General features: G+C 34.8%; 1 protein-coding gene across 1 annotated transcript; it reads left to right on the plus strand.

The window, feature by feature from the left end:
- The first annotated feature begins 7 nt into the window (after positions 1–7).
- LOC132550829 (calponin homology domain-containing protein DDB_G0272472-like) lies at positions 8–21,610 on the plus strand. Its single transcript, XM_060214922.1, is given in 21 exon segments — positions 8–80; positions 2,284–2,336; positions 2,499–2,571; positions 5,521–5,651; positions 6,197–6,254; positions 6,615–6,700; positions 7,106–7,153; positions 7,730–7,804; positions 8,505–8,600; positions 9,335–9,423; positions 9,944–10,091; positions 10,506–10,685; positions 11,132–11,314; positions 12,446–12,565; positions 13,233–13,384; positions 15,196–15,281; positions 16,432–16,624; positions 17,025–17,093; positions 17,377–20,782; positions 20,824–21,423; positions 21,572–21,610. Coding segments are annotated over 21 exon segments (5,958 nt in total).
- The last annotated feature ends 209 nt before the right edge of the window (positions 21,611–21,819 follow it).

A 21,819-nucleotide genomic window follows, 5' to 3' on the forward strand; every position in this document is an offset into this window, starting at 1 on the left:
TATAAAAATGGCGCTAAAAAGAGAGGCTGCAAGACAGAAATATTTGGAGGTTTTCGAATTAGATACAAATGCAACTGATGGTAATCAAGCATACTAATACATGTTTACTTATCTGTGATGATATGTATCTGGGCAATTTACAATTCAAAACTCTAATGTCCCTCGCATGGAGTAATGACAACTGATGCGAGAAGTTCATGGTGTTTTACAGTTCATGAAAAAATGTCACAAAATTGCTCCAAAAGGCTGATCAAAGCCGTCGCTTTTCTCATGTACTTGGTCTATTTTAAATCAGTTCGTTTGGTAAGGAACTCTTTATTCTTATTGATGATTTTTTAAAAGCAAATAAATGTTTTCTTAGAAAGTATTTTCTAGGAAAAGGTTATACCTCAAAGGGGAGATCACTGCTGTTAGTCTTTCGGCCGGATGCAACGTGACCTTCATGTACAGTAATAGTTTAAAATCAAACACACTTTATCATTTTTGGAAAATGATGTACACGTTTAAAGATGCAATTGATTTCAATATTTGCATGACGGAAAAACGCATCACATACGTATAATAAAGATTTGTGATATCACTTTGTTTGTAATTTATGTAAGTCGGACAAGCCCCACAACATGAAAGTCGCTAAAATAGATTTGGGACAACCTTTGGTATGAGATGATGCACTGCAACTGGAATATCAAAAATTTTTGAAATATTTTTGCTTTGTTTGTTTTTTTTTTATTAACTTTACAAACCTCTCAAATTCAGCTATATTCTTCGCCATGAGTAAACTGCATGTTATTTTCTAGTGTGTTACAAATAAATGTTTAGAGTTTTCTGACCTGACTTTTTACAATTAGCAGATTCACAACACGATCTGCATTCAAGTTTTACATGCTATATTATACACAGTACACAATTGATGTTGGTACCAAATAAAAACCCCAAAACCTCATGGGCAGGGTTACTTAATTTGGAGGCATTGATAGAGATTAGGAAAACTAGAATAGTAGTGTAAAACAACCAGGTTATTATGGTGAGTGTTAAATTCCATCCATGGATTCCCTTGGATGTGTTTTTCCCTCAATGTCACAATACAAATAGCAGTTTGACCTACTTGTACTCTAGCTCTTGGTAGCATTAACTACTTTAATGAAATACCTAGACATTGCATAACTTTAAATTGAAAAAAGAACTTTGTACAAATTCACACATGCATTCCTAATTTTACTAGGCCTAAGGAAGAGGTCAAGACATGATTTTATTTTCTTTTATATGAACTTATGAGTGCACTTTTTTTATTTCATTTACACGACAACATCCATAAGTTAATGGTCACTGTGATAAACTTTAATCTACCTGTGATGATAGAATTTTAATGATATATACTTGTTAGAAGCTTAGAATAAGGGATGAAGCTGACTCAAAGTGATATTGACCCATAACAAAGTCTATCATAGTTACTTACTGTATATTTCATGCATACTAAACTTAATGTAACAATGATGCTAGAGAGGCAGTTTCAAGAGTTTTTTTTTTAATTTCACATCATGTGGCCAAACAACATAATCAAATAACTTTTAGGACAAAGTGGCAAACAAAGACAAAACAGGCGTGATTTACCTAATTACATGCAACAACTGTAGTCACACATTGGTGAAACTTGATGAAGACTCGTGAAACATCTCTAAAACACATAATCACAATGAAAAACAAATAAAATACCAGGAAGATGTCAGAAACAGAATACAATTAATCACAGTGATCACAGACCATGTCAGTATTTACAACTACAGTAAAAGACTGAAAGGGAGAAAGGAGAACTGCCGAACAGAGACGAAGAGGATGCCAGCTAACATGTTAACATGGAATAAGGGATGAAACAGATGATATATCAACCCTCTCTTCAGACTGCCTGCAGTAAAGGAAAATAGTTGACTCTACACTTTGTCATTGCGTCAAGTAGTGAACTGTCATTAAGACTCGGTCATTTGCATTTGTAAAGGAAAGGCTCACAAAGAATAGTTTTTAATCACTGGTTGCCATAAACATTTTCTAAAATATATTCAAATTACTTGGATAACAATAGACAAAGAAAGATTCTATAAAATTTGTGACCTTGCATTTTTAAATTACAAATGAGTAAAGGGCCCTGGTTAATATAGGTACTTTGGTCTTAGTATATAGTTTGTCTTCAGCAAGGAACCATGTCTTCAACTCCAGTCAAAACCTGAACATCATCATAATCATTTCATTAAGTTTAGTTTTTGTTCATTTTGTTTTTTAACTTTTCAGAAGATATCAAGAAGGCCTACAAACAGTTGGCATTGAAGTACCATCCAGATAAGGTAAACTTGGAGCGTTTTTTAAGGTTAAACCACAGAATGAGCTTTGAAATATAGAACTACAGAATCTCATAAATGTTCATCGAAGCGATGTTCAAATAAATTTCAGTTTTCAATGAATTTGTTATTGGACACGACTAAACAATAAACTCCTTTTTTTTTCAGAACCTGAACGACCCAGAAGCAACACAAAAATTTCAAGACATTAGCAAGGCATATTTAGAACTAACAAGATCTAGTATGTTGTGTATCGTCTCTCTCTTGTTAGATTAAATAGGACTGAGATAGATATTTTTTCATACATTTGTTAAGATATTAAATACCAATGCAAGTCCAGCCACAATGTATGTTGGAAAAGTTTTCTGTCTGTCTCATGAACAATATTTTGACTTTTTCACTTTATTTGTATTGGTTATCGTTATCAGATAGCAGGCATATGTGTACACATATTTATTGTCTTTTTTCCATGAGGTTAGACTTACATAATAGGTAGGTCGCATGGTGTGACTTAGATAATAATTTCTAGTAACAATAATTATGCTATCAAGTTATCCATACAGAATTTGAACTGTGTTTTTTTTTTTTTTAAACAAGATTCTGTGTAACATTTATGTATCTATATTGTAACATGTTTGCTGTTATCTTTAAGTCAGTGTAACTAACTCAATGAATATTTCTAAAAGTTAGTTAATAAGAGATATTTTTAGCTGGGGCAGGTGAGGGGTGGGGGCGGGCAAAGACTACTAGGATATGTTATCATGATAGGTGAAAAACCTGATGGAAGTAATAACTGGAAAACATGAGATCTGTTTAGGTCTATCTTCTGTAGAACATGTCACTTGAGGAGAAGACAGATCCCTATTTTTTTAAGGGTTGAGCAATAAACTGTTTTATTTCTGTCAATGCCAAGGCACAGCGCCAGTCATCCAGCTGTCATCAACGTCAACATTTTCCTTTGAGCAACTTCTCAATTCAAGGTTGCAGAGGTCAAATTTATTAAAACATTGAAACGACTTCCTCTTATTAACTGAAAGGCCTGGTGGCATGATATTTGGCTGATAAGTTGCTAGGATAAAGCCCAACAAAAAGTTGGAAAAGAAATGACTTTGACCCATATTCAAGGTCACAGGATTAAAGACTTGTTAAAACATTTAAACAACTTCTTATTTAACAAAGGGCATAGAGGTATGTTGTTTGTAGTTTGGTAGGAAGCCCATAAAGTTTGGGAAAAGAAATTACCTTGACCAATGTTCAAGGTCACAGTCAAATTTGTTTAAACCTTTAAACAACTTCTTCTCATGAACTGAAAGTCCTAGAAGCATGATGTTTGGTAGGTATCTTCCTACAATGATGTCCAACAGAATTTGTGGAGAGAAATTACCTTGAGCCTTAATAAAGATCAAAGGGTTAAATTTGTTAAATCCTTAAACCAACTGCTATCGACTAACCAATAGATGTAGAAACACGATATTTGGCTTGTTGGTTCAGGGGATGAAGCATCACAGAAATTATCGGAAAAAGGACCTTGACCCATATCCAAGGTTTGTTAAAATAAAATTTGTTAAAACCTTCTAATAACTTCTTATGACTAATCACAAGGCATAAGAGCATATTTGCCATATAGGTTTCTTGGATGAAGTCTGAAAAATTTAATCCAGGTCATAATTGTCACTGTTTAGAGTTGGGTGTTGGAAGCTAAAGTGTGTTGTTGAAATTGGTTAGCATTGATAGGATTGCCCACTTTGAATGTGTGATAAACACTGATTCTATTTTTCATGTTCATTGAATCCTACTTGAGTGATACAGGCCCATTGGACCTCTTATTGATTGAATTTATTTTGGAAAATAGTGTCCACAGATCATTTGCTGTTAGGGGCCATATCAAGGGGATTTCTATTTGTAACAATTGCTTAGATAAGGCTCACTGTCAGAATCTACTGTGAGGGGGCCACAAAAGGGAAAATTCATCTTGATTTATAACTTTTCTATACCTGGCATGTAACTATTAGACCAGAAATTAACTAGTCATGGTTTTGTATTGTCAGTTTAATTGGAAGAACTGTGATAATGAAATATTTCTTGACCCTTTGGTGATCTATATGTTTACCTCTGACATATGATTGCAATTTTAGAACACAGCCAACCAAAAAAAAAGAAAAAAATTGTTAGGGAACAGAAATTAAAGAAGTTAGCAGAAATAAAGAGATGCCAGAAAGTATCCATTTCTTTACCTGAAGAATGAAATATGAAAATAAGTCCATAAAGTTGATTAAGAAACATTTCAGATATCTGCATGTTATATCTCTCCATGTATAAAGCAATAATTACCTGATAGGCTCTAGTAGGTGCGGGTATTGTTGCTTGCCAATAGCCCACCATCTATGTGGCCATTGGTCTATTGTTTTAGGTAATTTTCTGGCTACCCTTACAAAGTTTGAACCATGTTCCTTATTGAACAAGATTCCTTTGTTTAACATTCATGTTCTTCATGATGTTATACAAATATATAACTTTTAAGGCCAAAATCATATCAACTAAAACCATTGAAGCCATTCACCATTCTGGGTTTTCCATAAGAGCCGGTCACCGGCCAATTTGACCGGCTACTTTGATCATTTGGCCACCTACACCAATCCAGTTTCGTAATGATGTTCCATACACAACTACACGTACGCGGCAGGCCAGCCTCCTACTTTCACTACACAGCCTACTACTAACAAAATTATGGGAAACCCTGCCATTGGCAGATACCTGATTTTTTACTCAAAAATTCATATGCTTTTGGTACAAATTACCACAAAGCAATGCCTGACCAAATTGCTATTGAATATATAACTCTAACCAATCTGTCAAATAAAATATTCTATTGTTATATCTACTCTATAATGACTAATTATGTTTTGTGTTTGACCAAAGTTACTGTTTTTCATAGAAGGATTACAAAAATCAGATTTTTGTCTCCAAATGTATAAAGTAGATAAGGCTGAATAAATGCATCGTATAGGTTTAGGCCAGTTTAGGTCATTTGGTACCTTAATACTTCTTCATTTATTGTAAATCTTTTCTTACTCTCTAGATGTCCTGATCAAATCAATAATGGAATGATTTCATGATCAGAATAAAAGCTTTAAATGAAAATTCCTTCATTTGTATTGGTACAGATTTCTCATGTGTTCATTTCTATCAGGGGAGGCGATTTGTACCCAGTGTGGCTGTGGATGTGATTTTGAGGTCAGTGATGATGATGATGATGACGGTGATTATGAGGATGAAGAGGATTGGTACTATGAAAGTGATAGTGAAGAAATGGATGATAATGTAAGAGACTAAAAATCTTACAGGAGTTTTATAATCCCCTCCCCCGATCGGAGATCGAAAGGGGGATATCGTAATGCCACTGTCAGTCTGTCCGTAAAAGCATTTCTCGACAATAACTTAAGTTCCCTTAGACCAATCGAACTCAAGACTTTACACACTGCTTTTCTTGAATGAGATTGTTGGTTACTTTTGGTTTGCCTTTTAAGTTGAAATGTCAATTTAGAACAAGAAGTGAAAAATTAATTTTGCAAAAATAATGATAAAAAATGCTTTGCAATAACTCTGGTTTCCCTGGACTGATTAGTTTCAAAAATTAGGAAACAGTCCCTGAACTATAAACCCATCAAAGAGTAAAGTATCGTTTAGCAATACCTTGTTAAACTTTGTCTTTATGGAGCATTGTTTGTGATAAACCTTTGAATGATTGATCATATTCTTCACAATAAACTGAAGTTTTATACAGCCAGCAGTATGTCAGTATTAACAGGATGTAATCATTTATGCAAACACAAAAAGACAAATAACAGCATATTATTTGTTTGCAGGTCTTTTACTTTGGGAGAATATTTATGGACGTATTTTCAGAGTTCATTTTTAAAAGAAGTAAGTATGAGTTAACTAAATAGTATATTGGTTATAGAAGAAAGTCATGTTTGAACAAGCTTTGTTTGATTTATATTGTAGAATGAATAATAAGTACTGTATGACACATTAACCCAGGTCAACATGACTATTTGACTGAGGTTAAAAACCATTTTCACCTTTGATCACAGATGTAGAGAGTAGCTTTCTTGATATACTGTATAACCAATACTTTTCATGTGCATGCAGTTTTCACTCTGATTGTGAAAAATTCTTAAAGGGAACATAGAAATTTTAAATAGAGAAATCATTGTCGGACATGTGTACTTTTGTGATCCATTGAATATACTATGATATGTTTTCTGTTTAAAACAATTACAGGATTCCAAACAAGAAAAAGACCCCCGAATCAGAGATATACGGAAGAGGAACAGGAGGAGGACATTTTCTTTGATTTTATCTTCAGGGTACGGTAGACATCTTTACTGGAAAATTTAGTTTATCACTTATAATGCAACTCTAGACAATATTCTGGGGGGAAGGGGAGGGGATGTCAATCTTTCTACCCTTAGAATTACAAAATCTACTGTTGTTCTCACAGAGATACAATGTCATGTTTTTAATCTGACTTGTTTCAGTAATATATCATTAAAGTCAACAAACCATAAAGGAAAACCGCTTTAAAAATGTTAAAATAGATAATTGATTGATATGGTGTTATCTGGAATAGACAATATACAGTGCCTTAGCATGGTTTGATTCAAGGAGCCTGTATAGAAAAGTTTTAATGTAATATCTGCTTTGCACATACAAGTTTAGGACATGTACTGTTAATAGGTCATTAATTCTTCGTAGCGTTTTCTGTTTTATAGAAATACAGGACACCAGATGACAGTGACTATGAGCTGAGGGAAGATGATGTAAGTTTATTTTTACACTGACAGACATTTCATTGATTTATTGATTAAATATATATTTTGAAATTCATCTCAAAATGTTTTGAAGATGTAGTGAGCTTGCACTCTCCACACAGAGTTAGGAAAGGTAGTTAGGATCAACACCGATGTTATAATAGCACATTTATGAAATTTTCTATGGATGATACAATTTGACTTTTTGGTCTCCTCTTCCAAGATTGGGGAGGATGCTTATGTTGGTATGAGTATTCATGTCAACATCAGGTGGTTTTGGTTAATGTTTTGATGCAAGTGTTGTCTGACTTTAATAAATAAAAAGTATATAAAAGCATTATTTGTAATAACCTAAATATTTTAGTATATCACTTGCATTTTGCACATGTCTGCTAACACTTACACTTAAAGAAAACCCAACATTGATGCTGTTTAGGAGAGATGGGGACTTTCTTAATAAACTCTCTAGCTTTCAAAAATTTTATTGGATTTTTCTCAAAAATTTTTGATTTTTTTTTTCTCTTTTTTTTTTTTTTTAAGTTTAGAAATTACTATTTCCATATGTAAATGTACTTATAACTTCAGCTGAAGAAATTTCACTCTTATGAAGATTGGATCAAGTCAAGGGATCCAAAGAAAAGACACAATCATCGCATGCGGGTAAGACATAATATTGATGATTAACAGTCATATTTCATTGAGTGGGTGGGAACTTAGATTTTTCACAAGCATGCAGCACGAGTGAAAAATCCAGTAGTTTCACATTGAAGACAGCTCGTCAAATAATTCAAAGTGAAGTACATAAATACAACACATATATCACTTCTCAGATTGGCTAGGATCAATGTAATACAGTATTCACAATCTCTACCAGACATGTCATTCTTTATGTTATCCTATTTCACTCCAGGAGATATTGATATTTTCACTACAGATACTGTGATCTGATTTTCAGAAATGAGGGGAAATATTTCACTTGTTAACACTGAGGTTTTCACTAAAACAATTATATATTTCATCACACAAAATGTAATGAAATTGTTTTCATGTAGATCTTTAGATATTTGTTCATAGACTGAACACATGGCCTATTTTGTTTGCTCTATTTTGAAAACAGTTTGGACGAGTAGAATTGTAGTCAGCAGTCTTCACTACTGTATACTCTTTCACTCCTTTTGAAACTGGTTTTGTTTTGCTGTGTTTTCACTGGTACAAAGACATCATATAAAGGATTGTCACTGATACTGGGATACTGGGAGAGCATGTTTCCATATTCAGTTCTATTTTTCAGTCATTTACTTTTCTTGTGATAAATAAACTTGGATATCTATTGGTTTATCTGAGAACATTTGTATTGCAGAAGGCCAAAAAGAAAGCCAATAGTAAAATGCCCGGAGAGAAACCAAAATCTGTCTCAAAGAAGCAGCTGCTAGCTGAACAGCGCCGAAGAGAAAAGGTGACTCCCATAGTGTTAAGAATCTATTTTGACCCTGTCACTAAATCAGCAAAATACATTGAAAAAAAAACATCAAATACATTTAAAATGTTATATATATATTAAAGAAAAGAATGTCTGGAGATATGATATGAATCATTCCTGAAAGACATTGGTTACACCTACTCGGTAAAGAAAAGCACAAGTCTAGATTGAAAATGAGTGTTGATATTCCTATTTAAAAAAAAAAAAAAACAAGATAAAACTTAAAAATCCCAGTCCTTCTTGTTGGACCATTCAAGAAATTCCACTAAGGTTATCCTGGGTCTCCCTTTCTTGATATTGTCTACGACACACTTGGGCAAGGAAAACTGATACCCAATGATTGTATCTTGTTGAGACCCAGTAAGGCAAATGAGGAATATGTTGGACGCATACTGTGCAGTTATTAAAAAAATAAGGTTCTTAGAATTCTTACAAAAGATTATCGGTTTGAAAGATTCTAGAAAGAAGATTTCGCCATTGTATGAGAAAACAATGGAGGCCTAATGGAAAAATTAAAAGAAATATTTAAATAGCTGCTTCTTCATAGTACGGCTAAATTCATCATGTTTTTTGGTGATCTCCTATGTTTGTGATTAGGTATATGAATAAGTGGTGGTCATAGATGGTCTATTGCATTCTTCATATACATGTACCAAAAAGACATATTTTACATTAAAACTTAAGCCATGTTTGCTTTTCTTATTTTACAGGAAATGAAAGAAATTGGTGAAAACATACAGTCCAAAATACAACAAGGTAGCAAAAATTCTAAGAAGGCTCATCATGGAGGAGATCAGTGGTAATTGTAATACAATATACAATGTAATACTAATTTATGATATAAGGCATCAAATCTTAAATACTCTCTACATTTTTGTTTATTAAAACAAGTGTCAAATTTATTAAAATTTCAAAAATCATCTTCTGAAAACCCAGGTATGATCAAATCAGATGTTAAGTTAAATAAGTTACAATGCTAAAGTAGGTTCTTCTGTAATTATAAACCTATCAAAAAGTAAAGACTATGTAATGAACAGTTTTAGTGCTTTCAAAATTTGTATCCTAGGTAACACCATAGATTTATTGAAGGAATATTGAGATCTGCATAAATGTCACCATTGTCATGAAACTTTCATATGTGTTCACAAATAACATTTTTTGTTGAAATATTGTCTGTTAACATCTAGAAACATGAATGTCTCTCGTATTGTCAAGAAAGCATTTCTAATCACTTTAATTGCAAGGATATTAGCTTTGTCTGCCATGCATTGTTTATGACTGTGTTTATTGTGTTCCTTAAAATCTGTTATATACTATAGGGAGGAGAATAGGGCTCTGAAGGAGATGGAGATGATACAAGATGAGAGTAGGAAAAGAGAAATAGAGATTGAAAAACAACAGAAGAAGTATGAAGCCCAAGAGAGATTGAAAGAGAAACGAAAAAAGAAAAAAGAAATGAAGGAAATGGTAAAACTAGTGTATATCAATCTAAGCTGATTATTTAACTACCTAAGACCAGAAACTTTGTGGAATATTTTCAATACCTATTTGAAGATCTAATAATTCTTTTGATGGAAGTCTTGGTATAGGATGTTCAGTGAAACAAAAAAAATTTATCCTCCTTTCACAATTGTAATTTGTAAAGCATTCTTCTGGTAAAATTATCAACTATTTGATACACAATTTTCCAATTTGAAATGTACTAGTATAATTTCTTTTCCATTTTATATGTTTTATACAAAATATATCAATACCAAAATGTTGGTGATTTAACATACAATGGAATTTCTTAAAAGTAGAATAGAATTGATTTGACAAGCAGCAGAATAATAGAGTTTAGCCTGTCACTTTATAAAATGAGGTTTTCTGGGTTAAATTCAGAAAAAGCAAGTTCAGAGTGAGGCCAGAAAAAAACTACAGGACCAGGAGGACTTGAAACCTGTGATAGAGGATGTAGACCAAACTGACATTGTACAGCAGTATATAGACAAACAAAACCGTCTGTTTGGGAACAAAGCCAGTGATAACCAGCGGATAGACAACCAAGAACTCTTCCCAATGGTCAGAACTTGCACATATTTATATGGAAATGTCTTGTTTAAATTTCATTATTGATTTTGTTAAATGATTTCACTGTTTTGTTTTAAAAAGTTCCCTTTCTAAGGAATATTACTATACAAGTGTGTTTCCTTTCATTTTCATTAGTATGAAAGTATTTGCATGGAAGCAGAAGAGCTACAATTTAGAATAGTATAACAGAAAAGTACTACAATTTAGACATAAAATGGAAGGTAAATATGTAAATCAATACACTAAACTGAGTTTTAGGTTCCAGAGACACTTATTAGAATATACATATTATTAAAAGGTTTAATATGAAACTGTAATATAATATTTAGTAGATAAGTGAAGGAGATTGACATCACTAAGATATGGCAAATGTTTTATGCATACAAAATATAAAGACCAGCATTATATCTCAAAATGTATAATTTTCTTCGTCACAGGGAAATATGCGAGGAGATGATGTCTATAGAGAAAGAGACATGAAATCTGGACTCCTGAAACAATATCTCTTCAATGAAGACAACAACAATAACACAACTAATACTTCTTCAGAGAGCGTGAAAAGGGGAGATAATTCGAGTCTCTTGGACCACCACTTAAAACAGTACAAGGAGTTGATGAAGGTTTATATGTTGCTCTTCATTTCTATCTTATATCTATTGAATTTCGTCAGGTCATCTTTTATCTGAGATTTCATTAGAGAGAGGGGGTATAAAGAGTATTCAGATTTACCACATGAAATTGCACACCTTGTCAAACTACAGTGATCATTTGTCAAGTTTAAAAGATCAACAATTACATGTGATGACATCTGCAATTTCATCAAACAATGATAGTTATAAGCATTGAGCCATCCAAGTCTTACATTTTCTTGTTATTTCATGGAACATATTTGAGAAGTATGTCGACTACACATGTGGGCCCTCTTGGTGTGCATGTTTATTGTACATTGTAGATTATGTCATTCTTTTGTGTGCAGAGCAGCATATTGCCTCTTCGTGTATTTGTTGATACTAAAATCCTTAAAGGAATTCTTCTCAGTAACCAAAAAGCAGAGTGTGCTGATATAGGGCCTCTAGCATGATGGGAGGAAGAGCTAAAAGTTATTTCAAATGAATGACCTTGACCCACTTTCAAGGTCAAAGGGGTGAATATGTTAAAGTCTTTAAACAACTTATTCTCAATAACCAAAAGGCCCAGGTTGCTGATATTAGGCTTGTAACATGCTTGGGTGTAAGGCTACCTTGTCTCTTTGTTTGTGTCAGTTTATTCAAGATCTCGTGTGTTAACCGAGTTGAAATTTTTTTTCCAACTTGCAATTGGTTCAGAGTAATAACATTTGTATAGTAGAACATATTACGAATATGATTTCAAGTTTGAAGAAAGTGATCTTATAAACTAACAATGTCTTCTTTGTAAGAGTAGTTGAGCAGTTTTGAGCCTTTTGCATATTTAGGTCTTTTTAAATCAGATGATGGTTAAGGCCTTAAGGCCTCTTGTTTCAAAATAAAAATTGAAAAAAGATGGAGAACAGTCATGGATCATGGGTTTCTACTTTATTTTGAATATACTCATTGCTTTAATGACTAATTATATCTAAGTTATAGTTAATGAAACAATATATTGGTGTATTGTGTGATCAAATGAATTTATCATCAGTTTTGACAAATTCATAGAAAAAACTGTTGTGAATCATAAAACGATATTGCATCGGAAACTTTACTTTCAACTTGGTAAAATTCTCTCCTTTGCAGGTGCAGCCTGTTCGACATACAGAACAACAACTTAAGGAGGAGCGAACACGTCAAAAGGAAATACAACTTCAGCAGAAGCATCAAGAACTTGAGAAACTGCGTGACAAACACAAGGAAAATGTAAGGCAGTTCATCGTTTATAATATATGTTATATCTCAAAAACAATATGACTTTATGTGGTTGTGGCTGTCTTTAACAGCATGTTTATTAAGGGTTAATTGGTGATTTGGTTGTTCTAAGTAATTGTAATGTTAATTTCCTTGTTTACACAGTCGCCAAGTACTGGCTGCAGGTGAGTGGGTTTTTTTTTTCCAGAAACTCCAGCTTTTCTCTGCCACCTAAGCTTGGCACATTCTGGCTATTAATAAGATGTAAAACAACTATAAACTTAACCAATACTTTCTGCCTGGCTGTTCAGTTTAACTGGTTATCTGGTTGAACTGATTTCTGTTAAAAACACTGCTTAACTTTGGTTAGAATTACTGTAATGCTTTCTGCATATTTTCTCATCATTAGGACAGGAAAACCAAAACTTAAGTATCAATAGTTATTAAATGTTAATGATTGTGTTTTATTAATAATTATGCTGACTAACACCAACTTAATGTAGTGATCTGTTTGTAATGGTGTAGTTGTTGCTATATAGCATGATTAAGAAATACTTTTATGAGATTAATGGTAGTGTCAAACTAGATATAAAGTACTCCGTACTTCCTAGTTAAACAAATCAAATGTTGACTGTGAAAATTCAACTTCAGTCATGTAATTATTTGGTTTATCGTCTAGTATCAATTCAAAGTGGAAAAGAAAACTACATCCAGCTTCATCACACTGGAAGACCAGGAATTTGAGAGGATGAGGAAAGAATACCTTCATAAGCAACAAGATCTGGAGCACAAACGCAATGAGGAGGAAATCAAGGAATTAAAAAATAAAAGGTGTATATGTCTTTCTTAATTAGACATATTGTGAAATTAAGAAATAAATGATAGAAGATATCTTGTGTAATCCCTGGCCATGAAATGCAGGTTTTATTCATTGGTAGAAAAAGTGATTCTCTCTTGTATGATCCTCTTTCAGTTATTGTCAAATGATAGTCATAAAGTCATTAACACGACGCTATGTAACAAATTACCATTACTATCAGTACAATCACACATTTTCCTTGAATATGGCACATTTCTATAATGATTTAGAAGGGTTCACATAGGAAATGAGGTCGATACTTAACTTGATGTTACAGTTATTAGAATCTACCGCTGAAATTTTCAATTTTCACACAGCTGAATTGTTAACCATATCTCGTTACTAAATCTCAAGACCATTAAGATTTGATTAAAAACATATTAGAAACCCAGAAACCCATTAAAAATGGGACATGATTCTCATTCGAAATTTATAAAATGACCATTACTATACATACACCCATTTACTTTGAAAAGTCATCATGAACACCCCGTTAGAAATAATTGAAATATGACACAAAGTTGATAGGAGGATAATTACGGCCATACCAGTTTCAATGATATAAATAAGCATGAAGTGAATTAATTAATGCCTAAAATGTTTTGTCATTTTTTTTATTCATTAATGGTTTCCAACATTCTTGTAATGGCCTTTATTTCCATGTTGTAGAGAAAATTCATATTTAAATTGTTCAGACTGAATAAAAAAATGTATGTGATTGCCATTGACTAAAACGATCTTGAATCTTTAAATTCTTTTTATCATTTAAAATTCATGACTGTAAGGAATTCTTTACATTCATGGCCATCATCAGATGATGGGTTATTCAAAATTGTTCTGCATCTGTGGTTCATCCATCTGTCCTTAAACATTCTTGTTTTCACTATTTGCTGAGAAGAACTCTATGGATCTTTATCAAATTTCATATGTACAATTCTGTTGGTCCCAAGTTGTGCATTGTTCCACAACTTATCTGGAAAACAACATGGCGGACAGGTGGCCATCTTGGATTTTGACAGTTAGAATCATAAATATCCCACATTTGTTTGTATTTCTAAGCACTTCATATGCTGAACCTGGATGGCATTGAACAGTTTTGCACAACTTTCTTCTCCGAAGATTAAGTCTTACCTAGGCCCTATTGGTATATGAAATATTCTTTAAAGGGATTTTGTTTTTAACCTGTTTTCTGTGGATGATTTTACTATTATGGTACACAATACTATCATTTGCACAGACATGAAAAGTCACTTTATATAGTGTAATCCTTTACCATTACTATTGTCTCATGATATGATGGTAGGTACTCATAATTTTTTGCTAGTTACTTATCACTAAACACTGCTTTAGATACATGTTCACGTGATGTTGAGTCAGAGAATATCATTCATGTAATCCAGTCCTTGACATCTTGAATTTAAAACCTAAAATAATTTTTCCAATTACTAAATCATCTTTTAGAAAAAAAATATATTAAGAGTGTCATGCAATTATTAAACTTTCCTTGATGCTTAGGAAAGTTCATGGCAGTTGTATCTCCGATGATTTTAGAACATCAGGCACGTTGTGTATATTCTAAGCCATGCCACTTGTTGACTGAATTGAAATGTGCCATGCAGGTTACATCAAACCATAGGGATGATAAGACCACCTGCAGTGTCTACCACTTGCAATCAGGATTTTCTTGTTTTCATTCGATATTTGAAATAAATTAACACATAAATGTTATACTCTCACTGAAATGTCAAATAATTACATCATATGTTGATATGGCTATTTTTAGAATCCAAACTCAGAAATGGGTGCAGAAGGTGGAGCCTCCAAAGTGGTATGACAAGTCATCAAAAAATACTGAGAGAACAGGTAAATGTAATGTCCTAGTAAGTTATATGTAATTTGTCGAGTAAATCACATATTTCATGGGTAGTAAGGTTATCTATTATTGGAAACCTACAGTTTAATCTAATGTTATATGTATCATGCTCAAGCAAGTAATAACAACTTGGCACTGTCTGTGAAGTAGAGCTAAGCACATATTATATGTAAGGTTGAGATAAGTTATATATATTATCTCAATATATCAAGTTCAGTGTGGCAAATTCCACTGCTTCACGGCAGAATGTGCTAGCTTGGGATTATTTTTCAGGTCAGGAGCTCAAATATCAAGGTCATGGTATCTATTGATGGAAAACTGGTCACATAATCTCACCTCTACACTGGGATTCTTTTCAAGATCACATTTCATTAATGATCATGCCATTTATAAAAATAAATGACACTAATTATTGATACTCATTATGTCCTTTACAAAAATAAATGAAAAATGTGCGACATTCTGTTCTGTAGTTTCAGCACAGCATGTAAGTCCATACCTGTTAGACTTCTCTATTACATTTGTATAAAAGTGTAAAGACTTGGGTCCAAAATTGAATATTTCATATATGGTAATGGAGAAAATGTTTAAACATTGTTATTAATCTTTATTTTAGCTTGATCCTCCACGACTTCCTGTGAAATTTTACAATAAATAACAGGAGAAACATGTATTTTTAGAACAATTTATTATCATTCTTTTATTTTGAATAAATGTTTTCATAAGTGAATTGCCAAACATAGATCTGGGGGATAAGTATTGCTTTGCAATACCTTTTTACCCCACAGCCCAAAAAGGTGTGGGGTATTGCAATCACGCACGGCGTCCGTCCGTCCATCTGTCTGTCCATCCACAATTGCATACTGCTTATTATCTCAAAAACTACATTACCGGTCATCACCATTTTCACTGGGGATGTTGGGCCTATGGACCTACACAACCCATTTTGCTTTATGATAAATAACTTTTTCCATTTGTGTTCAGTTAGTATTAAACTGTTGCTCATGTTTCTGGGTTTAGAGGCCAGGCCTGTTATGTGTTGTACCTGTAACTGCCCTAATGTAGAGACAAATAGACTGCAATTATTACTACCACATAGTTAGTAACAGGTTTAAAAGGAATGTTTCTTTTATTATTTTTCCTTAGAACCTCCAGTTCCGAAGACAAATGTTTGGTCAACACGACAGCAGAGGCTTCAGAACATGGAAATGATGAGACCACGAAATGAAATGGATGAGGAAGCAATTCTTAGGAAAGTCCTAGAAGAAAGTCAGAAAACAGCAGAGCTGGATGAAGAGAGGAGGAGGCAGTTAGCGGAGAGTAACAGGGAGAAAAGACTGTAAGTTCTTTGAATTAGGCCTGCTTCTAAACAGGAAATATTTCATAGTATGATATTGGGTTATTTGTCCATTGATCTTTGGCTCAAATTTGAAACCAAAAACAGTTCAAAATTCTCTCTGAATGATTATTAAGAAATGACAGTGCCTCTAGTTTGATCTCTGCATTCAGATTCTGCCATTGGACAAATTAGATTAAGTTGGGCTTAAACCTTTGTCATGCGAGACAAATATGGTTAAGAAAGTTGATTCTTGACCTTCTACATTGCTGAACCATGTACACCAGATAGGTGTAAGTCTAAACTGTTTTTAGTTTGAGTGGCAGGTGAGAAATAGCCCTGTTGGTGATAATCATTTATTTAATGGTGAAGAATACATATCTGCAAGTGGATATCTTTTCAGAATGGAAAAAGAACTTGCTGCCAAAACTGTTTTACAAGAACCCGTAGAGAAGCCTTTCGTGAAACCAAAGTAAGAGGCCATTATAGAGATGATTTAACTCAGGGCTTTATAGTTTTAGGTGAATCAATTGTTAGAATACAATAGATGATTTTAATGTGACAATTAATTGTATCTTATTTGTGAGGATGAAATTACTGTATGAAAATGTAACATATACATATCTTGTATTGTCATTTGATATTGCCATCCTTACATAAAAAAAAAGATGAAAAGTATTTTGAAAATCATTAATTGTTTTATCTTTTTATAATTGTCTTGCATTTAATTATGTGGCATTTTTATTGAATTCTAGGCCTATTGAAAGTATCTGGGATGTAAATGAGGATCCTCCATTGCCTGTCAAGTCTGCACCAGTCAAACCAGTCGGTGCATGGGCCAATAAGCCTCTTATCAATGCAAAACTCACAAAACAGGAAACCTTGTCAGATTCACAAAAATTCATCACATCCGTTACCACTGATGATACATCAAAATATCTAAAATTGAGAACAGGTTTCAGTACCCTGCGCCCTAATGTTCAACTCCGCATCCCGGAAACGACGTTACCACATGATGATTGGGATGAAGATCTGAAGGATCAATATCTTCCTCAGCGTTCTCCAAGTTCATTTCATCAATACATGAAATGGCAGCCCATAGCTAAAGCTATGCTGGAACAACAGAAGGAAGAAACAAAGACACAACTTGGTAAATCTGTTGGTCAGTGCAACAATTTCAACATGAAGAATGATAAGGTAGTGTGTCAGTCACAGACAGTTCTCAGTAGGGACACATCTATCCATAGTCCTAGCAGTGATTCATTTTCTGGACAGATACAAGATAAAAAATCTCCCTGGATGAAAGCTGCCTCTTACTCTGTCAGAGAAGAACAAAAAGTGCAATCAACAGCAGATGAGAACAAAGAGTCTACAGGGTTTCAGAAGTGTCAGAAAGAAAAGAAAGAAAAATCCTTTGGTGAAGACTGGGAGGATGATATAGATGATGTAGTGTCAGTATGGCCCTCTACAACAGGACCCTGTGATCTTAAAAATAAGAAAACTTCCATTAGTAAGTGTGAAGACCATGCTCAACATATTCACCAGCAAGTGTCATCCAAGATTGGAAGTATACACACTGTAAACAGGGATTCAGGCCATGAACCCTGTCTTTCAGAAAAATTCCAGAGTCACAGAAATCAGACAAGCTGTGAAACACACATGACAGAAATACATCAGACCCCCATCCAAAGTGAATGGACAAAGTCTAATACAAGAAATATGTCTGCATCGTCAGAGAATGCTACAGACAAAGAGCAGTCATTCCTTCAGCCTCAGGGAACACAGTGTCTTGACTACAGTGATTCCAAACCTCAGGAAGTCCCAGAAGTGGTGTTTAGTAACAGGCTTGGTGAGTCAGATGAATCCCGACATCAGAGACTGTCAGAGCAACCTAGGCATACCCTACCAAGGATGCCAAAAAATCCTCACGAGTCATCTGAACCTTGTTCTCCTAATACTCCGATCGGTGGCAATGTGTCCAAACCTATCACAAAGCAGAGGGTGCCAGCCATATGGAAAAATCTGATAAAACATGAAGCTAATCCTCCAAAACAAAGTACAGATGAGATGTCAGATTCACAAGCAGCACCTGTCTTGGATGAAGAAGAAAACAATCAGGAAAATTTAGAGAAGAAAAAGGATTGGGCCAGACACCTTCCTCTTCGTCTACCTCGTCTTCCAAAAGCATTGCATTCTCTGAAGCGGTACCAACGTTCTGACAATATGTCTAATTCTGTAGCTTCTGTAGTAAATAAACAACTGCCTTCTGCAGAATCACAGAAAATATCTGGCCAGAAATTAGTGCGAGATCTCCTTAGTCAGCAAGCTGACTCAGAGTTCCTGAAAAGTCTATCAGAAATTGAACATGATGAACAATCATCCATTAGTCCAAAATCTTCGGCTGGGGAACCTAAGTCAGATGTTGATGAAAGCATCAACATTGTCAAAAGTGATCACAATCCTTTGATGAATGAAAGAGAATCTGCAGCTCCTGGCTGTGAACCAAGCTGCCATGTTCTCCCACAAGATAGATTGGAAGTTGATATCCACAGCCAACAAATTATACGTGGTACAGGGGAAGATGCTTCACTTTCTATAGAGCTTGGTCAAAGTGTCTCTCCAGAAAACCATCTTGCTATTTCTCCTAAAAATGTAATACCCCAAGGTGTGCCTGATCAACATATACTCCAGTCGTCATTACCTCGTGGCCTTCCTGAAGGTTTGCCTCCATACCTCATACAAGCCTATCTCCAGTATCTCAACCAGTCTTCCACGTCAGAGAAATCTGGTTCTGTCAATACTATCCCAATGCCAACTCCACATGCTGTAGCCCAAGCAGAAGCCTCACTAGTTGGTTACCCTGTAGCTACTGGTCTAGGATTAGGTGGTATGCTGCCTTTGTCTGCCATGATGCCTATACTTAGGCTGCCAAATCCGGTGATGCAAACAGAGTACTTACTGCAACAAAAACTTCAACTACTTCAACAACAGGAGGAGAGACTCCGACAGAACCAGCAACTGTTGATGCAGCAGCAACAGCAACTTCTTCAGACACACAACCTTCAGCAGAGCAGTCAAATTGTCGAAAGGGAGCTTGGAAAGACACCTGTGCTTTATGCAATGAATGAAAACCTGCCAGGTCTCCATCAATCACAACACATAAAGACTAGCAGTCCTTCACAGACTTCTACAGAGACACATAACCTCAATGTTAATCCAGTGTTACAGAATCTGGAATACAAACAGAGACTCATTAAGATTGAAGGTATTGAAATACCTGCTGGAGAAGGTGACAGTGTGTTGCAGGGTCAAGACATGAAGAAGTCTCAGTTTCAAAAGTCACCATTTCAGAATTCAAAAGGTGATGCTGAAGGAGATAGCAAAGACAATTTGAGACATACTGATCTGTTTCAAGAGGATGAAAACTATCAAAGAGATGGTATACAGCAATTCCACCTGTCACAAGTTCCTGAAAATTCAATGAAAACTGAACGGTACAACCCACCAACAGTTCTAGGGACCATGCCATCAGTACAACAGTACAATCCACCAACAGTTCCTGGGACCATGCCATCAGTACAACAGTACAATCCACCAACAGTTCCTGGGACCATGCCATCAGTACAACAGTACAATCCACCAACAGTTCCTGGGACCATGCCATCAGTACAACAGTACAATCCACCAACAGTTTCTGGGACCATGCCATCAGTACAACAGTACAATCCACCAACAGTTCCTGGGACCATGCCATCAGTACAACAGTACAATCCACCAACAGTTCCTGGGACCATGCCATCAGTACAACAGTACAATCCACCAACAGTTTCTGGGACCATGCCATCAATACAACAGTACAATCCACCAACAGTTTCTGGGACCATGCCATCAGTACAACAGTACAATCCACCAACAGTTCCTGGGACCATGCCATCAGTACAACAGTACAATCCACCAACAGTTCCTGGGACCATGCCATCAGTACAACAGTACAATCCACCAACAGTTTCTGGGACCATGTCATCAGTACAACAGTACAATCCACCAACAGTTTCTGGGACCATGCCATCAGTACAACAGTACAATCCACCAACAGTTTCTGGGACCATGCCATCAGTACAACAGTACAATCCACCAACAGTTCCAGGGACCATGCCATCAGTACAACAGTACAATCCACCAACATGCCATCAGTACAACAGTACAATCCACCAACAGTTCCTGGGACCATGCCATCAGTACAACAGTACAATCCACCAACAGTTCCAGGGACCATGCCATCAGTACAACAGTACAATCCACCAACAGTTTCTGGGACCATGCCATCAGTACAACAGTACAATCCACCAACAGTTCCTGGGACCATGCCATCAGTACAACAGTACAATCCACCAACAGTTTCTGGGACCATGTCATCAGTACAACAGTACAATCCACCATCAATCCCAGGAAACATTACACCATCACATCAATATAATCCCCCACCTGTTCCAGGAAATATTCAATCAGTAAAACAGTACAATCTTCCATCAATTCCACAACGAAATGCTGAATCAAGACGAGATGGATTTGATATACATCATGGAAATTCTCAAATAGTAGAACATTCAATCACAAGACCAAGGACTCCAGTCTCAAAAATGGAGAACAAAGATCGTGATATGATGAAGGATCCTTCAGTGATATCGGTTGGGAAGAAGTATCTCCAGCTTCCTCCTAAACTACAACGTCGACAGGAGCAGACTCGAGCTGTTCAACAGATGATCAGCAAAATTCACATGGATAGTCTTGAAATGGAACAGGTAGGTAAACACAGAGATTTTCCTTTTTGACTTTTGCCTTATCAAAAATAGTCATCATGCATTCACCTTAATTACTGCATCAGAATATTTTTGTATTTACATTTTGTTAATAATCTGTCTTTGTATGTTTTTATTTCTTTTTTTCTAGGATGAGACAGATGAAAATAAACCACAGAGGTGTTTTTAAGGAGAAACACAATCAACTGAATTTCTACTGTGCAAAATTTTGAGTCAGATATCTCATGTACAAAGATTATTAAGGAATATAGATCTTTATCATCAATGCAGGTTTGATGAGCTCTGAACAAGATAAATTCTTATTAATTGCATTAAGATGTTATGCACAGATAGTTCTTTGGGTTTGAGACCGCAGTAGCAATACAATATGGTAAGTTA

Source organism: Ylistrum balloti, unplaced genomic scaffold (assembly GCF_031769215.1).
Source record: "Ylistrum balloti isolate Yb309-2 unplaced genomic scaffold, AGI_CSIRO_Ybal_v1 Utg370152, whole genome shotgun sequence".
Classification (NCBI taxonomy): domain Eukaryota; kingdom Metazoa; phylum Mollusca; class Bivalvia; order Pectinida; family Pectinidae; genus Ylistrum; species Ylistrum balloti.